The following is a 24,817-nucleotide window of genomic DNA, read 5'->3' as shown; positions in this document are numbered from 1 at the left end:
GGACATACAGTTACTTTCTCTGCTTGCATTGGTAGCAATGCTTTAATAAATGCACTGATTTATTTAATGCTGATTCCGTGAAGATGGAGATACGTTTGTGTACGTGTGCGAGTATAGGAGGGCGGGGAGCGAATTGCTTACCGTTTGGTGGTCTCATGGCGCCACCTGCTGGTGAATCTGAACAATCTGTTTCTATTTCCCAGTCAATATTTGAAGGTGATGATTCTATGTTGGAACCCGGTCCTCCTACAGGTGAAGAAAGAGCCTCAGGGTCTTCACAAACATGCAACACAGTCACCGGGTGTCTAGGCTGCCTGCTGTCGGTCTCAGCGTGGTTTTCCTCCCTTTGATCAGGAAGAGCAGAAAGTAACATCTCTGCTGCGTCACTCCCCAGAGATGCATCATCTGGAGACCCAGCTTCCTGGGCTGTTTGAGTAGCAGCAGTAGGTTCTGTGAGGTAGGACAGATCAAAGGGGGGTGTGTATGGGGCCAGCGATTGCTTCAGTGCTCCGTCTTCCAATGGAAGATCACCCCCATAGCGGAAATGTTCGGGTTCTTTCATCAGATCTTCATCAATATTCTGGCCCATGACATCATATTCGAAATCACCCCAGGAAGCTTCAGACGAGCAGATATCTTGCTTCCCCGCATCCCCATCAACTGGTGTTTCAGGATGGCCTTCTGATAGTGTTAACTTACTCATATCGTCTATAGTGCCCGTGGAAGTGTTGAGGCCTGAGGCTTCACTGAAACTGTGCTCAAAGGCAGCTTCGCTCACATCCAGGCAGGTGTCTGAGGCTAGCAAGATGTCAGTCAGTACAGCAGGGTTCTCAGAAGCAAAAGGTTGCTCACGGTCAAGCAAGGCCCCCGTGCCTGTCTGACTGTCAGGACAAAGTTCTTCTGACACCCAAGAGCCGTTGCCTTCTATACTGACCTCCTGACAAGTCACGGGAGTGTCAGCATCTCCATTTCCAGTACCTGGGATCCCCCTGTCCACGGCTCCCACCTCCGGGTTGGCATCTTCCTCTAACGCTGTCAAGCTTGTATTGTTGTCTCCATGCCTATCAGAAGGTTCAGGGGAACTTTTGGGAGAGGCAGGCTTAGATGAGCCATTTATATCCATCCGACTATCGATTGGAGGCAGTGGCATCGGGTGTTCAGAGTGGAGTTCTGAACTGTGTGGGAGAGATGCCTTCCTGGGTCCCTGAGTAGGTTCATCATTCATCTTTAGCTCAGGGAGGTAAAGTTCACTGGGCTCCACTTCAGGTCCTGGGGAAGCACCTGCATGCGTCTCCGTCTCTTGCTTTCCTTCAGAATCGTGGCACACATCAGGGCTGCCGGAGGCCTGAGAGTCGCTGTCATGGTCGCAGTGAGTCAGTATATCAGGATCCTCAGCATCTGCTCTGAAGGCGAAAGGCTCTTTGACGTCCACCCACAAATCAGGGGAAGCCGAGGCCAGTTGTCCACCCTCCTGGAAGTTGTCATGTAAAATATCTGGAACAAAGTTAGGCTGGGGCTCGCCGGGGCTGGGGCTATCCCATTCAGAACCTGACTTCTCCATCAGCTCTGTGGGAGTACTGACTGCAGTGAGATTTTCCGTGACCGTGCTTGAGTGTGTCACTTGGCCGGGATAGGATTTTTCTTGTCCCCACCAGTTCTCTTGTTGGCACTCAGTGGGAGAAACCCCAGGGCTGATGCGTCCGTTTTCATCTCTGTTAGTAAATGTTGGGTCCGCATGGTCCCAGACAGAGAGCGCAGGTTCCTGACGCTGCTCTTGGGTGCGAGTCTCCGCAGGAAGGTTGTCAGCAGTAGAGGGCACAGCTGTTTGCTGGCCTGCATCTTCGTCTTTAACTTGGTTCAATATTACAAGCTGACTGAACTGGTCGGCATCTGAGTCAAGCTGCTTTGGTTGAATGTTCCAAAGTTTCTCATGTGACTTGTCCCCATTGCTATATAGAAAGGGTGACTTCAGTTTACCACTGAAGGGATTAGTAGTGTCTGTGTCCACAGGTTCACTATCACTCTGAATGGGTACGCCCCAGGGACCCGAGTTCTGGAAGACTGGAGAAGTTGCCTCTAAGTTAGACTCCCCCTCAGAGTCAGACAGTGGCCCTGCAGATGTGCTGACATTCGGTCTCCCTTCCTGTAGAGGGCTGGTCCACCACTCACTGCTGTCAGCTGAGAAGCCAAGCATTTCCAATCGAGCAGGGTCTCCATCCCGGGGCTCAGGTTTGGGAGACACCTGCCACATGCTGTCTCCCGTCCTCCCCGTTTCTGCAGCCTTGACCTCCACAGATGTGTCCTGTGTGCCAGTCTGCACGAGTGGTGACAAGATCCACTGACCAGGGCTGCTTTGTTGACTGTCGCAGAATGGGTTTGGCTTGTTCTCTTTCTCTCTTGGCTCTGAACTACCCACAAAGACAGAAAGTTCAGACTTGGGATCCTCTGTGGTCAAGAACTCGGGTTCATGCAGTGAACCACAAGCCCCGGATTCGCTCTGAGAAACTTGGCATGTGGCCAAATGGAGCTCTGTCTCCACTAACTCTCCGTCACCTCCACCATCATCGTCAGAACCTGAGCTTGTGGATATGCTCCTAGTGTCCTCTGGCTGCGCAATTTCCAGAAAGTCAAGTTCATTTTTCTCTTGATGGCTAATTGTTACACTTCCTCCCTGATATGCATAAGAATATTCTGGATATTTATCCGTTCCAAGGCTGGATGAAGAGGATGAGGAGTCACCGTTGATGGACTCGCTTGGAATCTCAGGAAATTTAGGATCCCTGTGATCAGACAACTTTCCCAACCCATCCTGTCTATTTTCTGCAAAGTCCCTCATTTCAGTAACCACTTCTGCTTGGGATTCGGTGGCAAATTGTTCCGGTTCTTGGTGAATTGGTTTGCTCCTGTCGTCCTGATCCTCTTTCTGAAGTTCAGTACCGGGTCCATGGGTCCAGGGCAAAGCCACTGGAGACTCATTTGGATCAGGACTCGACATACTTGAATGAGTACATTCACTGGAGAGGCTGTCTCTGTCATAATTTCCTGGGGAAAGGGCTTCCGGGAAGCCGCTCTCGGGGCCATGGCCTGCGGGATTCGCAGTCGCCTCATAACTTATGTGACTGTCCCACACGTCACTGTCTACAGCGCCGTCCCAATCGTCCAAGGTCTGAGGACACTCATAAAGCAGCTGTTCATCCGCTCTTCCTGACTCCAGAGGATTACAGGCTTCAGTTTTCTCAAGTTCCATATCAGATAAAGGCATATTTTCTATTAGATGAATCCTACCGGAAGTTGTGCCCGTTTCACCTGAATTTCTGACATCCACGAGAGATTCCTCATGGGTCTCTTTTGTCTGCAAATCGCTTGTGGGTGTCTCTGCTTGCACAGCAAAGGAGTCTAGAGCATAAGGCTCCTTCTCGACTTCTAAGGCTTCCTCTGGTCCCTCCGCTTGAGGACCGGAAGTGACTAGAAGAGAGTTGATTTTGCCTGACGCACTGCAGATTTCTTGGTGTTTAAATGCAGCTGAAAAAGACACTGCCTGGTCACTGGGCTCTTCTCCCTCCACCCCGGAGCCTGCCGCTGCCTCCTTGTTGAGATGCCCGCTGCTAGGGGCTCCCAGGCCTTCGATCTCTCTTTCACTCTGTCCGAAAGCACAGCCAGTCCACGGGTCTGACTGTGTGACACATTCTGGACTCTCCGGCCTGGTCACCAAGGATGCTGTGTCGCCTTGTGACTCTGTCCACATGTCCCGAGATGTGAGTGCTGCTGGCTCACTGAATCCAGAGGCTTCTAACACGGGACTGTCTTTATCATTTACTGAGTGCCCGGGAATTTCAGGAGGCCAAGCGCTTTGTCCCATATCTGTAGTACTGGGTGGGCTTGGTAATCTGAATGTCGGCATATTTTTATCTCTCATGACAGAATCCCAAATACTGTTTGCAATTAACTGCCCACTCTTCTCATTCAGGATATGGTATTCACTGGGACCAGTGTCCCCAGTGGGCTCGGCAGAGGCGGAGAGGTCCCAGTCTACCTGGTTTGCTTCCTGATGCTCTGTGCCCCAGGGTTCCAGCTGCTTCACTGAGAACCGGGTTTCGGGTTCAGTGTTTGCAGCTATGTAACCTTCTGCTTGACTGTCGCCGCTGATAGCCACACCCCCACTGCAGTCATCCCAGTCCAGTTCGTTGTCCATGTCCGAGATGGTGGCGGTGGACTGTGTGTCCTCCAGAGCCACTCGGTTCCATGTCTCAAGGCTGTCGGGGGCTGCCTGGCGTGAGTTGGTGTTGCTGTGGAGAAGGGTGAGCTGCCGGTTTGCCTCGTTGTAGAGTTGCATCATGCTGGGGTCATTGTAACTGGATGGGCTGCTCTCCCCTCCATCGTCCTCCCTGGAAGCAGGCTTGTCTACTGCACGCTCGATCTTGAGAAAGTCTTTGTCTGGAGGATGTGCGCCATTTCCTTCGGGTGTATCATCTGCAGGAGGCGACGCCCACATGTCTAAGTGCCCGGGACCGGAACCAATTCGATTTCTCTGAGACTGCTGCGGTGACGCTGCGAGAGACTCGCCACCCTCTGCAAGACAGTTAGTGTCTTTGGCCTCAAAACCATTCTCTTGAGCAAATGGCTTGTTTTCTGTCTCCTTTTCATCTCCAGCGTATGTTGGCGACGTGTAAGAGTCAGAGGTGGAGTAGTTGGTGTCCAGGGGGGATGGGACTGAATCTTCTCCTAGGTTGGATGCGCTGTAATCAGAGCATTTGTATGACAAGAAGGAGTCTTCCCAAGGAGCTGATACATCTGACCCTCTTTTCTTAACACTCTCCTCAAAGAGGCTCCAGGAACCTTCCTTCCCATATACCCTCCTTCTGGCTGTCGGATCCACCAAACCATTCTGGTCTTCCCCTGGCAGCTTAGAAGTATTCCACGTTTGACCCAGATCAGATATGGGGCTTCGAGATGTAAGAATACTATCCTTGGGGCCGCTGCTCGTATTGCCCCAGACTTCTGGAGCAGCATCTGCATTGACTTCAACAAGGGAATTGTCCAGTAGGTCCGCAGCAGAGAAAGAAAACCCGCTTTTGGCCATAGCCCACTCATTCGGGTCCTGCACAGGCGGCATCTCGTTGTTAGTGGGATGAAGATTCCAAGTGCTGTGTAGAGTCTCGGTGCTGTTTCTCTTATCAAATGCACCCCAGGCCGGGAATGGCACCGAGACTGCGGTGTCAACAGAATCTGAGGGATTTCCCCAGGGCTCGGGCATCATTGTTGGCGGATGGCCTGAATGCCACAAAGCAGCGAAGTCTTCTATGAGGTGGTTTGTCCCTTGAGGAGAGGCATCTGTCAAATGCGGCATCTCTGTGGGTGGATGCTGACATTGCAAGCTCTCCTTCTCCTGGTCGTGGGTATCTTTGCTGCCCAGTTCAGGCTGACCAAATTCAGATTCCCAGGGATCTGACTTTGGGAATCCGAGACTTTGCGGTTGGAAGGCGGAATCCGAGGTTCTCCTCTCAACAGGGCCGTTCTTATGCTCTTTCCAGGATTCAGGGTTCTGGAAGACAGGCTCTTGCTCACCGGGGCTCCACGCATCCACGATATTTTTCGAGTCAATTTCTAAGCCACCCCACCAGCTGCTGCACCGTGTGCGGGTCTGAGGCGGCCCCAGGTGGGTCGCGTCTATGGCATTTTGGATCATACCTTCAGGATAGAGTGGGGCTGGCGCTTCGGTTGACGGTGAGAGTTCTGCAAAGCTGTTCATAGGTGTTGGTGGGATCCTCTTCCCAATGTTCTTCAGCCGTGGCGGGGAGGAAGGTCCATCTCCCACGAAACATGCCAGGCTTAAATTACTTTCAGAGTTATCTCCTGAACTTTCTTGTCCCTGGACAAAGTCTTCATCAAATTCCACCAGGCTGTCTTTCCCGGTCTCCGACAAAAGTGAGCTGGATGAGTAATTAGACTTGCTGATCCCCATCTCACCAAGTCCTTTCGGCCCCGCGGAGAGGTTTCCTTCTGATGAGTCGCTGTTGGGGAAGCCGTCTTCTGGCGAGTAGTCTGCAGAATGGGAAGACGGCTGGGATTGCTCAGAAGCCATGGGTGCTGGGTCAAAGTTGAAGAGGTCAAAGTGTTCGCTGTGCTCTTCTGCAACTATCCCTTCGGGGATGGGGCTGTAGGAGTCAAATCCTGGGAGAAGGCTGTGGTGAGGCCCAGCACCCTCTCCCACGGGGCTGTCATCACTGAGGAACACTGAGCTCTCCTTGGATGAACGACTGCTCCTGATGGTGGCCAAGCCGCTGTCGGGACTAACAAGGTCTATGTTGACATCTGCCTGAGCCTGGTTAGAATCGTTGAGCTCTGGAGGGTTTTCTATGAAATTCACAGAGCTGGGCTGTGGCTCTATGTCAGAACCATACAGTTCCATAATCCCGGAGGAGCCCTGGGACAGGGGCGCGCTGCCTGCCACAGCTTCCGTGGAGGATGTCCGGCTGTTAGAGACCATCTCTGCACACCTCCTGTTGATGACTTCCTTGACAAGAAGAACCACCTGGTCACAGGTCACAGAAGGGTTCTCCTGCTGGTATACCAGGATCTCGTCACAGCCACATTCAAATGGCTCCAGTTCCAGGCAAGGGTTCTGACTTTCTTCCAATTCACAGCAAATCTACAGGGAGGCACAAGGGTGTGTGTGAGCGTGGAGATACCCCTGGCATTTTGTCTTTCTCAGCTTTTCACTAAAAATTTGTGTATTTTCACATATGTGTACTATAACAACGTCATTCCTCATCTTCTTTTCCTCCCTCCAACTCCTTTCATTCCCCCATTCCTTCTCAAATCTATTGCCTTTCTTCTTTATTTTTTGCCATGAAGCCATACACTATATATGAGTAAATATATAACTATAACTTGTTGAGTCCATTTAATGTTTCTCATATATGTACATTTTTAGAGATGATCACTCAGTGATAGATAACTAATCAGGGGGCTCATTTCTCGAAAGATTGATTGTCCTAGCCAGTTTTATATCAATTTGACACAAGCTAGAGTTACCCAAAAGGAGGGAACCTTAACTGAGAAAATGTCTCCATAAGTTCTAGCTGTAAGGCATTTTCTCAACTAGTGATTGATGGGGAGGGCCCAGCATTGTGAGCGGTGCTACCCCTGGGGTGGTGGTCCCGGGTTCTATAAGAAAGGAGATTAAGCAATCCGTGAGAGCAAGGCAGTAAGCAGCACCCTTCCATGGTCTCCGCATCAGCTCCTGCCTCTGGGTTCCTACCCCATTTGAGTTCCGGTCCTGACTTCCTTCAGTGATGAACAGTGATGGGAGAGTGCAAGCCAAATGAACCCTTTCCTCCCCAACTTGCTTTTTTGGTTATGGTGTTTCATCGCAGAAGTAGAAACCCCAAGTTACTGATTCTCCCTCTCTCAGCAATCACAAATTGCCTCCATCTCTTCTTCTGGGGCTGGGATCCTGTGACCTTTCTGCCATCCACGTTAGCACTTCCTCTGATGGTGTCATGGTTTGGGTCTTATTTAGGCAACCACACTGTTGAGGATGCGTGGGTAGAGCTTCCTTGTCATACACGGGAGATAAACTCACAGCAGACATTCTGGTCCTCTGGTCCTGCAGTCTTTTCACACACACATACATGCACATACACACACACATGCACACGTGCACACGTGCACCTGCCATTCTACAACATTCCCTGAGCCTTTGGTGTAGGGGTTGTTTTGTAGTGTATCAATTGCTGATGGGTACCACACAGTCAGTTGGTCTATGGATTTTGACCAGTTGTGCTTTCTATAATGATCTCTGTCTATTGAAAAAAGAAGTTTTTTGGATGAGGGTGAGAGCCACCATTAGCAGACTGCGTCTGGGCACAGGATGTGAGCACTGTCGGTAAGGCCTGGAGGGTGGATGTGGCATGACTAGGCTGACATCAGAAATGCTGATCAGATTGACATGGCATATAAAACGTGCAAATGGGACCTGGGGGTTGAGAATGGTGGCCTTAAAATACTTTATTTATATATGTGTGTGTGTGTTTGTGTTTGTGTGTGTGTGTGCGTATGTGTGTGTGCATGTGTGCATATGTGTGTATGTGTGCCTGTGTGTGCATGTGCGTGTGTGCATATGTGTGTATGTGTGCCTGTGTTGTGCATGTGTGCGTGTGTGCATATGTGTGCATGTGTGCCTGTGTGTGTGCGCACATGCCCGTGTATATGCTTTCTTTTGGAGGCTAGAGGACAACTCCAGGGTCATTCTCAGAAATGCCATCCACCCTTTCGAGACAGGATCTCTCACTGGCCCAGAGCCTACCAATTTGGTGAGACTGGCCAGCCGGCAAGCCTCAGGGATCTTCGTCTCTGTTTTCCCAGGGCTGGGATGATAAACCTGTGCCACCATGTCCAGCTTTTTGTGAGGCAAGTTCTTTCCCACCAGAGTCAACTTCCCAGTCTCTAATAAGTGTGGGCCACTGTGCTAGGCTGACTTGTGCATGTGACTGCACTCGGGGCTTTGTACATGCTGGGCCAGCTGTCTCCTGACGGGGCTGGATCTGCAGCCCACAAAAGTTAAACTGTCCATCTGTCTACAGAGAAGGTCGCCAGCAACTGAGACCCAGGTACCACTGTACCCAGCTTAGCCTGGCACCAGCTCTTTCTCCAGCCCCATTCAACTTAACATTTAGATTAGTCAGCTTCTCCATTTCACTGGTTTCTGGGAGTTACCAGTGACTGTCTTTAAAATCACCCAAAGCCTTTCCTAAGTGTAATATAGCACCATCTTCCAACAGCTGTGAAATATGAGTCTGCAGAATCCCTGGGTGCTGACCAAGCATTTGAATCGGAGAGGAAGCCAGCTCCGGCCTGGCCCTGATGGAGTGTTAAGGCAAAGGAAGAGGCGCGAGAGGGAAAGGGCCACAGGTTGAGCCTCCCCATGGCACTCAGGCCCCTTCCTTTCCTTCTTGCCCTGGGGAGCAGTGACACGGAAATCTGAGCAGACAAAGGCTCCTGGAGGGCAGAGGGACACTGAGCCAGACAAGCCGGCTCCAGGCCGGGCCCAGGCTGCAGCACTTGGAAGTTTAGGGAACACCAGGACTGTTTTGCCATGCTGAGCTTTTGAAAAAGCCCTACATGGGGCTGGAGAGATGGCTGAGTGGTTAGGAGCACTGACTGTTCTTCCAGAGGACCGAGGTTCAATTCCCAGCACCCACACAGTAGCTTACAACTGTCTGTAACTCAAGTTTCAGGGGATCTGACACCAATGCACATAAAATTAAATAAGTTATTGTTAGGAAAAAAAAGAAAACAGCCCTACAGGATTAACAGGGGTTAAAAACGATGGTGGAGAGGAGAGCCTCAGAAGCTGTGGAAATGGCCTTGATGGTAACCACAGCCAGCAGCGTTCTCCGCGTGCTTACCCACACCAGCACAGATGTAAGTGTGTCACACCCAAGGGTTCTCTTCTTCTCACAGGGATGCAATGTAACTTTTTGTTTTGTTTCAAGCTTTGTTGATAAGAAAACAAAAACTAGGGAAGGATTGATAAATCAACAACTCTCTGCTGGTGGGAGGGGACCTGAATTTCGAACTCTGTGACTGAACCACAGAGGTGGACTCTTCACTGTGTGACCATGAGATAAAGGAGGACCCTGTGGTGCAGAGCCTGTCCCCTTTGGGTTGCCGGGAATTTAGAGGAGTTGCCTTTGAAACTGTCAGTGGGGTGAGGAGAGAAGAGGAAGTGCTCCAGGGTTTTGACCACTTCCTTTGCTTAAAGAAGTTTACTTTCAAAATGACTTGGAAAAGGGGTCTGCTGCCAAAAGTGCTTTGAAAACTAAGATAGCAGACATGTGGACAACTTATGTCTTCTCTCTAGAAAGTTGTGAGCAAAAGGGTAAAATCTACCCTTCGTTATGATTTGGCAGTAAAATATCCCCCCACAGGCTCATGCACTTGAATCCCTGCTCCCCAGCTGCTGTGTTATGGGGACGCCATGGAACTCTTTAGACACGGTTCCTAGCTGGTGGACACTGGTCTGTAGGTTGCAGGGGAGCCCTGCTTCCTATCTGGCCACGTTCTTCCTGATCTGGTTGCAGTGGGATAAACCATGTTCCAAGCTCCCACTTGCCACAGATGTCAACTGCCGTGCCTTCTCTGCCATGATGGACAGTAGCTCTGAAATATGAGCCAGAGGAAATCTCTCTCCCATTCGTTTGCTTCTGCCAAGGGTTCTGTCACCGCGACAAGAAAGGTAATAGCACACCCTTGGGTCCATACGCATAGTGTGTTAGCCCTGGGAAAGCCACAGCAGCAATTTGACATACACGGGTATGCGGGTCAGTGCAGGGGACACAAAGTGCGCCATAGCAGAGGCATCTTGTTCGTATCTGAACTCGAGAAAGCAGTGAGAGTAGATACAGTCATCGTGAAGGAGCCGAATGGAGCTTTAGAGGGAGATGCTGAAAAACAAAGTGGAGACTTGCCTCTCGCCACGCGTGGTAGCCAAGGACTCTGACTCGCTAGCGAGGTTCATGTTAACCAGTCATTATATCCATATCAATCTCAGTGTTAGTTATTAAGTATAATAACTAATTGGACTCATACATCCAGGACCTGTTGTGATTAACTTTCTTCTTCTTCTTCTCCTCTTCTTCTTCCTTCTCTCCCCTCTCCCTCTCCTCTTCTTCTTTTTATTTTCTAGGTTTTGTGTTAAAAGGCTCAACTCTCACCCTACAAGATCCAGCTGCTTACCCGAGCACCTTCACTGTGTTTGCTAAGGCATCGGATCACTTGTTCTAAACACCAGGCACCGCATAGCTATTGAGACAGTGGCTAGATTGGTTATCATCAGGGAGCGGTCTCAAAAGAAAACAGTGTAGAAAAGCCAGACTGGCCTTCATTTGGTAGTTTTCTTTATGGGTTCAGTCTAGAAGGAAAACAGTTGTGAGGTTGTGCTATGGTTTTGTGTCACCGTGCAAAGGTCTGCACACTCAAAGCTTGGCTCCCGACATGGTGGTGACAGTATGGATGGGATGGAATCTTTAAGAAGTGGGGCTAGCAGAAGGTTGTTAGGTGACAAGGAGGATCAATGAAAGCTTCAGGGACTGTATCGATTTTCACGGGAATGGGTTGTCACAAAGCAAGTTTAGACGTTTGCTTCCAGGTTCTCTATGTGATGCTGTCCTCCAGAAAGCCCATGCCGCATCAGGGCACAAGTCCATGCCCTGCTCTCGAGTCTCAAGAACTGTGAGCCAACAAATGTCTCTTCTTTAAAAAGTACCTGGCCTCTGCCATTTTGTCAGCAACACGAAACAGGCTAGCAGCCTTTCTAAAATGAAACAATGCACGATATGCCCCAATTGCCCTACAAGTCCAGTATCAGGACTATATCTCTTGGGCCTCTTATTACTTCTTAGTCTGTTATTACTTCTTAGCACATTAATTCCAGAAGCTTAATTCCAGAAGCTCACCAACAGTGGAACAGACCGAGGAAGGCTCACCTGGCTGCACAGTTCCAGGTTCTGGGAGTACACCGCGATTTGCTGTCTCTGCTGCTCCTCCAAGGTGTAGCTCGCGATCAGGATGAGGACATCAAAACCGAACTTGTCTGTGAAGGCTTTCAAGTCACTGGTGATGTTGCTATGAAACAGACAGTCCTGAAATGACAGACATGTGAGATCATTGTCAAAGTGCCTGCTTCAGACAGTGGCCGCACATCAACTCAGGCCTGTGATGCAACAGGACAGATAGCTATCACCAGAGGCAAGTGAAGTAAATGCTTTGAGAAATTTCGGAAACATCCATGTTCTGGCTTAAAATACACTTGACTAATTTGTTTTCCCGAACCAAGGAAGAAAGATGTCTCTGCCATTATTATTAACCCTTTAGACAAGGAGTACATTTTTATGAAATATTTATCAAGTATTTGAAAAGCACATCCAGCCCGCATCTTTTATGATACTCATATAAGAATTTCTGTTGGCTCTAATCTCAGTCTGTCACTAGAAAAGCAAGAAGGATCATATACCAGGGGTCTGCGTGATTGTCTCCCTTCCTCCCTCCCTCCCTCCCTCCCTCCCTCCCTCCCTCCCTCCCTCCCTCCCTTCCTCCCTTCCTTCCAGAAGTATAGTGAAGTCATCTTCTGTTTCCTGATCTTCATATATGATGTATTCTGATATACTCCTATCTTATAATACTGTTAATTTTGGGGGCGGAGGTGGGGGGGCTGCCTGTAGTGGTCTGAGTGAGTGATAATGCTTCCCATAGGCTCAGCTATTTGCTCAGTTTGTCCCCAGTTGGTGCTGCCATTGTGGAAGTTTAGGAGGTGTCTGGAGAGAGGGGGACAGGGCTTGCCCTACATTCAGTTTGCTCACCCTATTTTGTGCTCTCTCAGCTCCCTGCTCCCTTTGCCATGCTTCCTCAGCACAGTGGACTTCAGTCCCTCTGGAACCGCAGGCCAAGACACACTCCATCTTCTGGAGGTTGCTTGGTCATGGTGTTTTATCACAGCAACAGAAGTAGTTAATACAGCATTGTAGGTGTGCAAGAGTGCATGCACGTGTGTGTGTGTGTGTGCTCTCACGCGCATGTGTACAGATGTCGAAGCACAACTTTGGGGAGTCAGTTCTTTTCTTCCTTGCTGGGCAGGTCTCTTGTTTCTGCTGCTGCTTGACAAACTCCAGGCTAGTTGTCCTGTGAACATTCAACCTGTTCTATCTCCACATCTCATCTTGCTGAAGGAGTTCTGGGATTACAGATGTGTGCCATCACATCTGGATCTTTTGTTTGGGTTCTGGAGATTGAACACAGGCTGTCAGGCTTGTGCTTCAATACTCATATCTGATTAACTAGCTCTACAATTTTATTTTCTACTATTATTGCTAGTTTCCATTCAAATTCCTGAAGGTGAACTTGGATGAATTGGCTGGGGAATTCTTTTCTGAAACAGGGTCTCCCATATGGGGAGCTGCGGCACTGAAGCCAAGGCTCTGGGCGTTACCAGAGCACTCTACAAACTGTGCTGAAGCTCCAGTCCCTGAGGATTTTCTACTGTGGGGTAGAATTTTATAACAGCTGTAATGCTGGGGTTACATATGGCAACTGCAGAGAAGGCATTCTCAGAACGTGACGTCACGTACAGAAATGTTTTGACTTTTCAAGTTATATCAACTTCAGTGAGACCACTTTGCCATAATTCTCTGTCATCACCACCAACATCGTCGTCATTCTCATTATGTAAAATCAGTTAACCGAGAGCTTATGATTTTCTCAGTGAAACATATCACCATGTACACTCAAGGGATTTAGAGACTTCTATGAATTTTATTACAATAGTAATTGTAATTATGTTTGCTGTGGTACAATATTAAAACTCAAGTATTTACCATAGAAAATGTGATTGTCATGCCACCCCCTCCTAACCACTGTGAATATCTGAATAGGTACATCGAGTTATTGATCGGTTACCACATTAATATTTGCACCAAAAATTACCATTTGTGCAAGGCTCTGCATTTTGCTGAGTGAAATCATAAGGTCTATGAGACCCCAAAGAGACCCTTGGTAGGTGGGGCTTCCATGTGCTGATGAGGATTGGCTGTCTGTTTTGGCTTGCTTGTTTTTTGTTTTTGTTGTTTGAGACAGGGTCTCTCTTCATAGCTCTGTCTGTCCTAGAACTCACTAGGCAGAACAGGCCAGCCTTGAACTCACAGAGATCCACCTGCCTGTGACTCCCGAGTGCTGGGACTAAAGGTGTGAGCCACCGCGCCAGCTTCTCATGGCAGCTGTTCTTGTTAGGGATTTTACTAGGCCACTTAGTAAAGAGAAGGTCACTTTCTCCTTTAGTTTAGAGAGAAGTACACACGGGAACCACAAAGCTCTTGGGATGTATTCTTGATGGATACAAAGGATCTATTGGTCTGATTTGGTAGTGAAGTTTGTGATGTTCACATACAAGAGACCCAGAAAGCACACTGCCAGCACCTGTGCTTTTAATCTGTGTCTGAAGGCCATACAGTCATTGAGTAGGTATTAGAGAATGCATTCGCCCACGGGAGTTCAGAGTCTGCCTTCTTTGGATCAGACTATCCCATATATGTAATAAGCATTCACCAGATAAAACACTGCAGAGCGTCACTGGTGATTAATCAAGAACCTGGATGCTGGGCTGTGTGCCTCTACGGATAAAAAGCAGAGCTGACACTGAAAGCAAATGGAAAAGATACTCAACTACAGCTTACCATCAATAACTGAAGACTTTCTAAGAAGCCTCACAATTTTCCTTTCCAAATGTTTTATAGGAGGAAGGCACGCAGTCTGAAGACATTGTTACATGCATTGGTGACCACTCCCCTTGCGTTCCTTAAACAGGAACAGGTTAATTTGACTTTACATGAGCAGATGCCGATTCAGAAGCATTATTCAAAGCTGTAGTTGTGGGCATTCTGCTATTCAAGAATGCTGGCTACATCAGAAGCTGTTTTGATTCTTTCTTTTTTAAAAAATATTTATTTATTTATTTATTATGTATACAATGTTCTGTCTGTGTGTATGCCTGCAGGCCAGAAGAGGGCACCAGACTTCATTACAGATGGTTGTGAGCCACTATGTGGTTGCTGGGAATTGAACACAGGACCGTTGGAAGAGCAGGCAATGCTCTTAACCGCTGAGCCATCTCTCCAGCCCCCATGTTTTGATTCTTCTTTGCTATACAGTTGTTTCTAACATCTTGTCTAGTAGCACTGGTACAGTCTCTTCCTACACCCCAGACTTACTGAAGTTGCATCTGTCCCTGCATTCCAACTACAAAGCTCTGCATTCGCAAGGGATTGGTCCATATATTTTCCAGTAACCAAACCTTGGCACTCTCAGTGCTTTCCTGAGACTTAGCCCAATAACACCCCTACCCCCTAGTTCCTTATACTGACCTCATTACAAAAACACCCTGGGCTGTGTGTTCTAAACACTTTGCTGGGGATTGTTATTTAGCAGTTTAGAGACCAAGTCTAAGAATGTGTGTTTTCATCATGTCCCATAAGTAATTCTCGCAGTCTAGGTCTTCTGGGTAAGACTGGCCAACCATCCCGTGGGGGATCCCAAACCAAATTCCATGGATTTAAAAGAAGTACTGATTAAAAACAAAATCATGTGAGCCATTTTGGCATATTATCAAATCTGATACATCTTACAGTAACTCCAAACAAAGATCAGCTTTGATGCCCCATGCACTCTGATGAATGTGTCCAAGCCAGATCCCATCCTACTGGCCTCAAGGTAGTGTCAAGAGTTTCGTATTTAAACCAGTCAAACAAGGGAATGAGTGAGAATCTTCAGGACTCGGGGAGGCACAGTCTGTTTGTTCTGCTTTTGCGCTGGTGCTGTTTGCACAGCGTATAATTTATTCTTGTCTTCTAGCTATGCAGGGAGTCATGTGCTGTAGTGGCTCCTACGCTGCTGACGAGCAACGCCGGCCCTGAGTAAACAGCTCTTCATCATCAGCTCAGACCTACTGTAGACACAGGTTGGCATTTTATTTCCCCCATCTGCCTCTACCTGATAAATTACTGTTTTAGTTACACGTATACAAACACGATTTGTTAACCTGCTCAGATGTCTGTGCAATGCTTCTTCCACTTGCAGTTAAATTACACACACATATATGCGTTTCCCACTTCGTTAGAAAACAAAAAGAGATTCTCTCTACAATTTTCCGTGCAATCCCAGGCACAGACACCCTCTACATTTCTGAACCTCCCCGCAATTTAGGAATTTTACTTATCATTGCAACTGGGAACCGGTCAGCCAGATCAGGAAAAATGGCAATTGCTTCCCATCAGAGCCCAGGTCCCAAAGATTCAATCATCAAACATTTAGAAGGTTGTGAATCTGTTTGCCTGAATAATCCCAAGCTCTGGAATTAGAAAAATCTGGAAAGGTAGGGACCAAAAAAAGGGTTGTAATTTCCTAGTCAAAAGCTAATGCAGAGCTCTGCAGAATCCTACAACAGCTCGATGTTAGTACAGATGGTGACAATGATGACAGCCCAGTGTGGAGAAGCGAAATGATTTGACTCCACTTGACCTAATATGAGACCTGAGATCGCGAGAGCCTGGTAGATTTAATGCACTTGTTGTTGGAAATACAGTCAAATGCAGTGGGAAATTCCATTGTTCTAAACTACCACTTTACGTCTTGCTGCATTACTTCAAAAAGTCAGTATTGCGGGCTGGAGACATGGCTCAGGGGTTAAGAGCACTTGTTGCTCTTGCAGAAAACCTGGGTTCAGTTCTCAGCACCCATGTGGTGGTTCACAACTGCTCATAATTTCAGTGCCAGACAGCCTGATGCCCTCTTCTGACCTTCTCTGGTATCAAGTATGCATCTGGTGCACAGCTGTAAATGCAGGCAACAAACACTCATATCTAAAATACACGGAATAAATCTAACATAAAAAATTTGAGTAGCAATAAAGCCAACAACCCCCACAGAGAGAGAAAGGGAGTGGCTGGAGGAGGCACCAAACTTTTCTAAAACGAAATTCAGTGATGAAGCTAAATGCTGCAGCGCCATGGATCACACCAAGCCAACTCAGTCTACGTAATGTCTTAGGGACATCTGAGTAGTTCAGAGGTGGGCCTTTCCTGGGAGAGAAACAGCACTGCCCCCATACACCCCCACCTTCAAGTGTCTTCTAGGCTGCCTTGTTTGTGCTGAGACCCATCTTTCTGCTCCAACTGCTCTTCTCCAAGCTGCCAATCACTCATGTTGACCAATCAAACATGTTCCTTTTCTTACCCCACTGGGCTTTACCCGCAGCTCCAACAAAGCTGACCTCCTCTCTTCCTGAGTACATCATTTTCCTGACATCATGCCCTCCTCGTGATTCTCTTCTCACTCACTGGACACTCCTTGGTCATCTTTGCTGATTGTACTTCCTTATTACACTGCTAAGTGCTCACTGCCCCAGGTACCCCGTGTCCTCCAATTCCACTACCTCCTTGGTACCCACTCTCCTTGGCAATTCCATTCAGAGACATGTGGCTTTAAAACTACTTTCCAATGAATAAGTACACCCACCTGGACTCTATGCATGGGAATATCTGACCATCTCACAGATACAAGATGAGCTGAGTGAGTCCTGCCCAGTTCCTTCAGTATCATTAAATGACAGTTACTCAAGCTAAACAGCTAGGAATTATTCTGCACTTTTCCCTCCCCCCTTCACGTCTCACATATTCCCTCACCAAATTGCCTTAAAACATACATCGGGCCAAACACTTTTTTCTCCATTTTCATGACTGTCTTAGACACAGCCACCATATCATCTTTTTGGTCTCTATTTCTTATTTTTAATTCTCTCTGTGCATGCATGCATGCATGTGTCTGTCTGTCTGTACACACACACACACACACACACACACACACACACATATATATATATATATATATATATATATATATATATATGAGTGTGGGTGCCACAGAGGCCAGAGGGGCTGGATCCCCTGAAGCTAGAGTTCTAGGTAGCTGCGAGTCAGCTGGTGTGGGTGCTGGGGTTCCGACTCCTATCCTGTGGAAGAATAGTGTGTGCTCTTAAGCACCAAATCATCTCTCCAGCCCCAGCTACCATCATTTCTTGCCCAAACAATATTCCAACCAGTATCCCAGGCTCTTTCCTCTCCCTCAGTTCACACAGCATCATCCCTGGCTTTTAAAAATGTAAGTCAGATCAAAAAAGATGGGTCAGTATCTAAAGGGATTGGCCAACTTGAGTTGTATGTCGGGGTAGGAAAGAAGAGACAGTTTGTCCTCTATAGGGGTGCACATGTGCGAGTGCGCGCGCACACACACACAAGCATGTGCACAATACATAAGTGAATAAATAACAATTTAAAAATGTAAATAAAATAATAGAACTTTGCTATTTCAAACCCACTTTTCCCAATACAATAATTGCTACTTGCCATCATTTTATTTTCCTTAATTGAGAGGCGAAACATTTATTATCCTTGAGTATAAGGGTTTAAATAAATCAATTAGAATTAGATATCCCGGTAGAAAAACATTTGAAAAGCATAGAAGACAATTTACAACTGAAATACAAATAACTAATAAATATTTGAACTCATTAATCAGAGAAATTCTTTAATAATAAAATCTTTACCCCATTTTCTGTCATTGATAAATATTTCCAAATGGGCACCTCCATGATTTTAGCAATAGAGCATAAAAAAATTGAAATGCATGCAATATTTGTGGACAAAAATATTCATGGACTTATTACCTTAATAACTAGTACTCAGAAAATCTGTATGGTCAACAACTGAGAGATTGTCAATAAATTAGGCAATGGTCATGCAAATGAAATTATTATACTACTATTATAGTATTATAATTATTATTATGCTACTATTAAAAATTAAAGAGTTGTTAAGAACACCAGAAAATGTTTAAAGCAGTTAGGCACAATCTAATCTCTACGGTATAAAATTGAAAGATACTTTGTTCTAAAATTTGGTATTTCTTTTTTTTTAATTAATTAATTTAAGATTTCTGCCTCCTCCCCGCCACCGCCTCCCATTTCCTTCCCCCTCCCCCTATCAAGTCTCCTCCTCCCTCATCAGCCCGAAGAACAATCAGGGTTCCCTGACCTGTGGGAAGTCCAAGGACCACCCACCTCCATCCAGGTCTAGTAAGGTGAGCATCCAAACTGCCTAGGCTTCCCCAAAGCCAGTACATGCAGTAGGATCAAAAACCCATTGCCATTGTTCTTGAGTTCTCAGTAGTCCTCATTGTCCACTATGGTCAGCAAGTCCGGTTTTATCCCATGCTTTTCGCAATCCTAGAGAAGCTAAATAAGAAGGTGAACCCAAAGAAAAACATATAGGCATCCTCCTGAATATTAACCTTCATCAGGAGATGAAAAGAGACAGAGACAGAGACCCACATTGGAGCACCAGACTAAAATCTCAAGGTCCAAATCAGGAGCAGAAGGAGAGAGAGCACGAGCAAGGAACTCAGGACTGCGAGGGGTGCACCCACACACTGAGACAATGGGGATGTTCTATTGGGAACTCACCAAGGCCAGCTGGCCTGGGTCTAAAATTTGGTATTTCTTTGTCATAAAATCTCCTATGTGGGGCCGGTGAAATGTCTCAGTGGGCTAAGGCGTTTCTTTTACCCTGAGTTTGATCCCTGGGGCCCACATGATGGAAGGAGAGAACTGGTTCATGCATGTTGTCCTTTGACCTCCATAAGTACCCTGTAGCATCTTTCCCTGTTTCCCATCAGCAGAAGTTTAAAAAATTAATTAAAAATTCTCATTGCAGAGATATTAAGACACTCTGATATTAAACTGTCACTAGCAGCCAAACTGCTGATCTTTGTATTCCTCTATTTTAAAGCATGCCCGCTAATGCTTTCTAGTTACACCTTTGGCATCATTTAGATTATCTTGACTGTGGCACTTTCTACCCAAGTGAGTGTCCCTCTACCTCTGAGCCTTAATTTCCTCAACTATCAGGCCCTATCTCCAAAGAGTATTGTGAGAATCAAGATGATATACAAAGGGCTAGCCTGGGCCTTAGACACAGCATCAGGCAATAGGTTCCTTTTCTTTCCTTGGTCATTAAACTGTAAAGAGGCCACTCTCTTCTTAAAGTTTTGAGACTCCATCCAACCACAGGAAGCATTTTGTGAGATTCTGTACATGGAGATTCCTTGTTTGTAGAATGAGTCTTTCCTTTATATCCCTCACACCACTTGAGCTTTCTAATATTGATCACGCTAATCTTTAAGTCACCTACATGACATACACAGAAAATCTTCTGTCAGATGGTGGAGGAAATGCAAAGTCAAGTCTGAGCAAAGCATGCTTTAGAAAAACATAAAATGATACGTAAAACCCCTAGATAAGGCGGCATTTATCTCAGTGATGGATTCTGTTGTTAGCCCCTGGTAGAGCTACTGAGCCATTCTGCACAAAAAGACAGGAAGTAACTTTTCATTCCTTTGGTGGTTAGAGTCCCCTTCATATTTCCATCATTCCCTCCCCAGTACCTAATGGCCTTTAGTGAGCTTTACTTCTGGTGCTAATTGTTCCACGGAGGCCCAGGATTCTGGACTACATGCCTAATCCAAGGTCTCCCTTATCCACTGACATGAACTACCTCTGCTAAGGCTGGTATTCAATGGAGCGCTGTAATATCACTGACAAGGCATTCCCAGACTTGCTACATCGGTATTATTTTCTTCTGGCAGGAAATGGAAACATCAAGTGAGTTACTACCACGTGTAGGTAGAACGTTTGTAGATAAAAGCCATTAAGAAGAACTTCAAAGCAGAGGCTGACCGTCCTAACTCCTGCAAGCACAGTGGACGGCCCAGATTGCTGAGTTACTGAAATCAAAGAGTCCCGTTTGACATTTAGACTCTGCATGGATTTATTTCTTGACTGAGGGTCATTTTCCTGTGTATTCAAGATCTAAGAAAAATGCTGAGGTGTGGATACAAATGTTCCAAATGAAAGGTTCATGATTTATGCTACCAAATTTCTATGATGATGTTTAAAGTATTCAGCAATAATAAAGTCTGATAATCTTGACAGGAAAATGATTTATGAGAACACAAAATGCATAAATTAAAATTTTTATTTAGAAGTTTTTCATACATTCTTTAATTGGTAAACAAAAAAATTTATACACTTTGACTAGATGCTTTTTTAAACACTATTGTTCTTGTTTCTTCTTTTTAAAAGGTAACTCAGGCATCTTAGTGTAGTTAAAATACTTTCCTGGGCCTAGTAAAACTAGACTGGATAAAAGGTTTTGAAAATAGAGTCAGAGAGAGAGAATCTATTTTCATCCTTTATAACAAAAAAATCTTTTGGGAGAACTTTTGAGAGATCTGAATATGCAGCACCACAAATAAACGTACAGCATATATACATATCAATGTGCTCCATTGGTTGATTGAGTAGCTATGCTGATTTAAGTCAATAGTATTTTCTCAGTACGACCTAATAGCATTGCATGAAGCACCTGGTTATCTATGTCTCATCACCTTCTGTGAACTTCCTGGTGCCCTGCGAGGTCAGAAACATCGTCTGTTTTGTCTCTGGATCAGGAGGCTTGGGGAGAGCTCGGATGCATGACAGATGGGATTTCTTTTCTCACTAGTCCACATTCAAAGGCTTTATACTAACTCCTGCTTTATCCCTAGATGAGACTCTTCCTCATGGAAGCCACTACTGAGAAATTTAGCCTTTAGTTTAATAAAAAGTAGTTTTTCTCCCGGCTCTACCTCCGTGCCACTCTACACAAGTCGGCCATGTCCTTGACTTTGACAACCTTGATTGTGAAGCGTGGCTTATTTCACCATGCTCCGTGATAAACTTCCAGTTTCTCACCCACTAAATACAAATATGGGATTAAGTTAATTTGGACTATTAATTATATGTAAGAGCCTAAAATTGGAAACCTAAAGAAACTTCTATATAGAAGATTTGTGGAGGAGACAGGCGACTAAACAGGACTGTGTTTTGCTTTTGTCTTTTTCCTCTTTGACAACGTGGGCATCCTAACAGGAGAGGTCTATGAAAGCAGCATCCTCTTGTTAAGGCACAACTCCCAAGACATCTACAAATGTCAGCAGATGGCCAATGCTCTGATTCAGGTCAGGCATGTGGAAAACTGAAGGGAAAGGTTACTGTCTTTCCTGCGGTAACTCTCGTAAGGCCCTCACTCAGAATGACGAGTTCAAGAACAGAGGGAGATTGCATATTCCCTGAAAACTGAAAACCACCTGTTTTCATGTTATCAGACATAAAAGACAAGAGCAGGGACTGGGAGGGAGGGGAAGAAAGAGAGAGGGAGAAGAGAAGGAGGAAGAAGAAGAGGAATGGGGAACAGGGAGGGGATAGGAATTGGCTGGGAGGTGATTCACTTCAAAGCTCAGGTATGAATTCAGAGTATTATAAACGGGATTGAACTGGATTCTGGCAGACTCCAAAGTATGCTGAGGCTCTGTTTCATCTTCACTGTCTCTAGCATACAGAGGGGCAGATGGTGCCCAGGGAGAGGCGACCTGGAAGCAGGGGCTTGAACAAAGTACATGGAAAGCGGTTCCTCTGCTGACCCAGACAAGGGGCCAGGAGGAGACTGAGGACTTAGAGAAGGGAGCTTCACAATCTGTTGAATACAGCATAGTCAAGCTAGTCATTAACCAGATAATTTGTATTCTCTCTCCTCTCTCCTCCTCTCTTTTCCTTCCTCCTTCCTTCCCGCCTTCCTTTATCATTTCCTTGCTTTTCTCCCCCCCACCCCCTGCTCCAGCAGGCTAGCAAGTCTTTGCACACATAAAAAGCACCTCTTTCATCTTGGTCTTGAGTGTGAAAATCCTGGCGAAAGACTCTGTTCCATTTTGGATTAGATACCTCATCCATGGGGCCAAACAACTGTGACCTGGAAAGACGACCGCCCACAGAAAAGGCATCTGTTCCTTTGTTACTAAAGCAAGGTCTCACAGAACCTAGTCTGTCCTCACAGTCTCTCCAGTTGAGGACAGTAAACTCTGGATCACCCTGTCTTTCTCTCCCCAAACCCTATGAATACAGGCATACACCACCACTAATTTACAGTTTCGTTAAGGTTTCCATCAATGATCGCCCAAACTTTCTGCATACAATTTAAAGACACCAAAGAAGGACTATGTGGCTTTTCTTCAGGACTCTTTCTTGTCCATGCCTGCTTATAAAGGAATAGATCATTCAAGAAATATATGTAATTTACCACTGGGAGTGATAGAGAATGCCTTTAATTCCAGCACCCGGGAGGCAGAGGCAGGAGGATCTCTGAATTGAGGCCAGCCTGGGTAACAGATCAAATTCTAGGTCAGCAAGGGCTACACAGAGAAATCCTGTCTCAACAAAGAAAACAAACAAACAAACCAAAAACAACAAAACTACTCACTAGGCACGCTTCGCTTTTTGAAATGATAGAACCATGGCGATAGCTGAACTCCTAAATAATATTAATAGCAATATATTATTTCCATAGCTATGTTATAGATGTGACTACATTCCCTGTTGGTTGCTTCTGAATCATAAACCCTAAGTTTACTGCTTTTTTTCTCTCTGTAAAAACAATGAATGACTTGGAAGATCGTTTCAGTAAAGCAGACCATTCTTCTAGTAGGTTCCTTGTTCTGCCTTCCTGAAGTCACCACACGATCTCCAGAGAGTTTCTATACGTGTGCCGTGCACACACACTCCTGATGCATCTGAGCTGTGTCAATATTAACCTGACCAAATGAAGATCAAACTGTCTCCTTTGTTCCTCTTGCTCCTCACATGGGGAGCACAATATGGCTCTTGTCAGAGGTGCTTCATCATCTGGGCTCAAGGAAACTGTTAGTACAGTTTGGGATTCGTTCTTCATGGGCAGAAATCCTGATGGGTCTAATGAAGCCTTTCTGCTGACAACTCATATGCTAAAAATATCCAAGCATCGCCAAGTGTAAGGGGGGGAATATGCTATGTCCCCTTTGCTCACAACCCAGTGAAAGTAATTAATTATTTTTGAAGTCTAAAAAATCTTCCCATCAAGACACACACCTCTTACCACACTTCGATATGCTTTTGCTGGATTCCATTTGCTCCCTGACAAACTTGGTGCCATCTCTAAATTGGAAAATAATAGGGTAAACACCAATCTTGGAGCACACACGCAGAGGCAACAGTCTGTGTGTGCCATTTGTTGCAATCTAAGCTAATTACCAGCAACCCCCTCCAGAAAACAGGCCCACTCTGGGCTTTGTGGTTTTACTTTCCCTTGGAGATGTGTGTGTGTGTGTGGGGGGGAGGTGGGGCGGGGTGGGGCACGACCGGAAGAGATCTTCTTTAGGAGTTCATTCCCAGTCTTGTGGCTCGCTTGGCCTCAAGTCACAAGAACGTAAGTATGATTGGCTTAAGTAAAGGGATAAAGGGTTTGAGGAGAGTTAGAAACAGAGTCCTGGAACCACTGATGGCACGGAAGGAGAGGATGCCCAGGAGTGTGGGAGCCGCTCGGCATCTCCAGGGCCAACTGGCATCCTTCGTGCTGTGGAAAACTAGCTCCAACAGGCTAGTGCAGTTCTCGCACCTTAGACTGTTCCCTCTTGGTCCATTTTGGATTGGATACCCCATCCGTCGGGCCAAATGACTGTGAAATGGAAAGAGGACCATCTGTCCTCCTGGGTATTTCCCTTAGAGGTTTCTGATTGAGACTCAGTTTCTTTAGGCAACGCCCTCCCCAAACTTACACATACTTCACATTTTCTTTGAACCTCCAGCCAAGGGGCCGAGCCACAGGGCGAGCACAATGATGTTCAGGAATGGAAGTTAGGTGAGGTGACTTAGTGGCTTTGCTGTCATGGGCTATCACACTCCATCAAAACAGAAATCATAAAGGGGGCAACAAAGCAAACTTTTAAGAATATTAAGAAAACGGAAGTCCACTTAATTAAAAATATGCAACATGATCCAGCTGGGCCGTGGGGGTGTACATCTTTAATTCTAGTGCTCAGGAGGCACAGACAGGAGAATCTCTGTGAGTTCAAGACCAGCCTGGTCTATGGAGTGAGTTCCAGGATAGGCCCTGGAGCTACAAAGAAACCCTGCCTCAAAAAACCAGGAAGGGGCAGGGATTTCTTCCTGGTGTCTTCTCTTTTCAGCCAATGTAAGTGAGTCTCTGCAGCCGCTGAAATCCTTAGGAGCTCGAATCTCCACCATAGCTGTCAAACTTCCAGTTATTCGTGATGGCAGACGCTAAGCAGGAAGACAGAGAATGAGAGC

The 24,817-nt window shown here is 46.4% G+C and overlaps 1 protein-coding gene across 10 annotated transcripts in view; it reads right to left on the bottom strand.

The window, feature by feature from the left end:
- The window catches only part of Prune2 (prune homolog 2 with BCH domain), a 243,185-nt gene that overhangs the window by 89,573 nt on the left and 128,795 nt on the right, over positions 1-24,817 (bottom strand). For all 10 annotated transcript variants that reach the window (XM_050158933.1, XM_050158977.1, XM_050158968.1 and 7 more), the window contains exons 7-8: positions 11,490-11,645; positions 142-6,649 (exon numbers count right to left, since the gene is read on the bottom strand). In XM_050158933.1, coding sequence (XP_050014890.1) covers positions 142-6,649; positions 11,490-11,645 — 6,664 coding nt within the window. The remainder of the gene's footprint in view (positions 1-141; positions 6,650-11,489; positions 11,646-24,817) is intronic.

This window comes from Alexandromys fortis, unplaced genomic scaffold (genome assembly GCF_014885135.2).
Source record: "Alexandromys fortis isolate MF-2015 unplaced genomic scaffold, M_Fortis_MF-2015_v1.1 scaffold_10, whole genome shotgun sequence".
Classification (NCBI taxonomy): domain Eukaryota; kingdom Metazoa; phylum Chordata; class Mammalia; order Rodentia; family Cricetidae; genus Alexandromys; species Alexandromys fortis.
The sequence above is the reverse complement of the archived record's forward strand: the minus strand, read 5'-3'. Positions and strand labels throughout refer to the sequence as shown.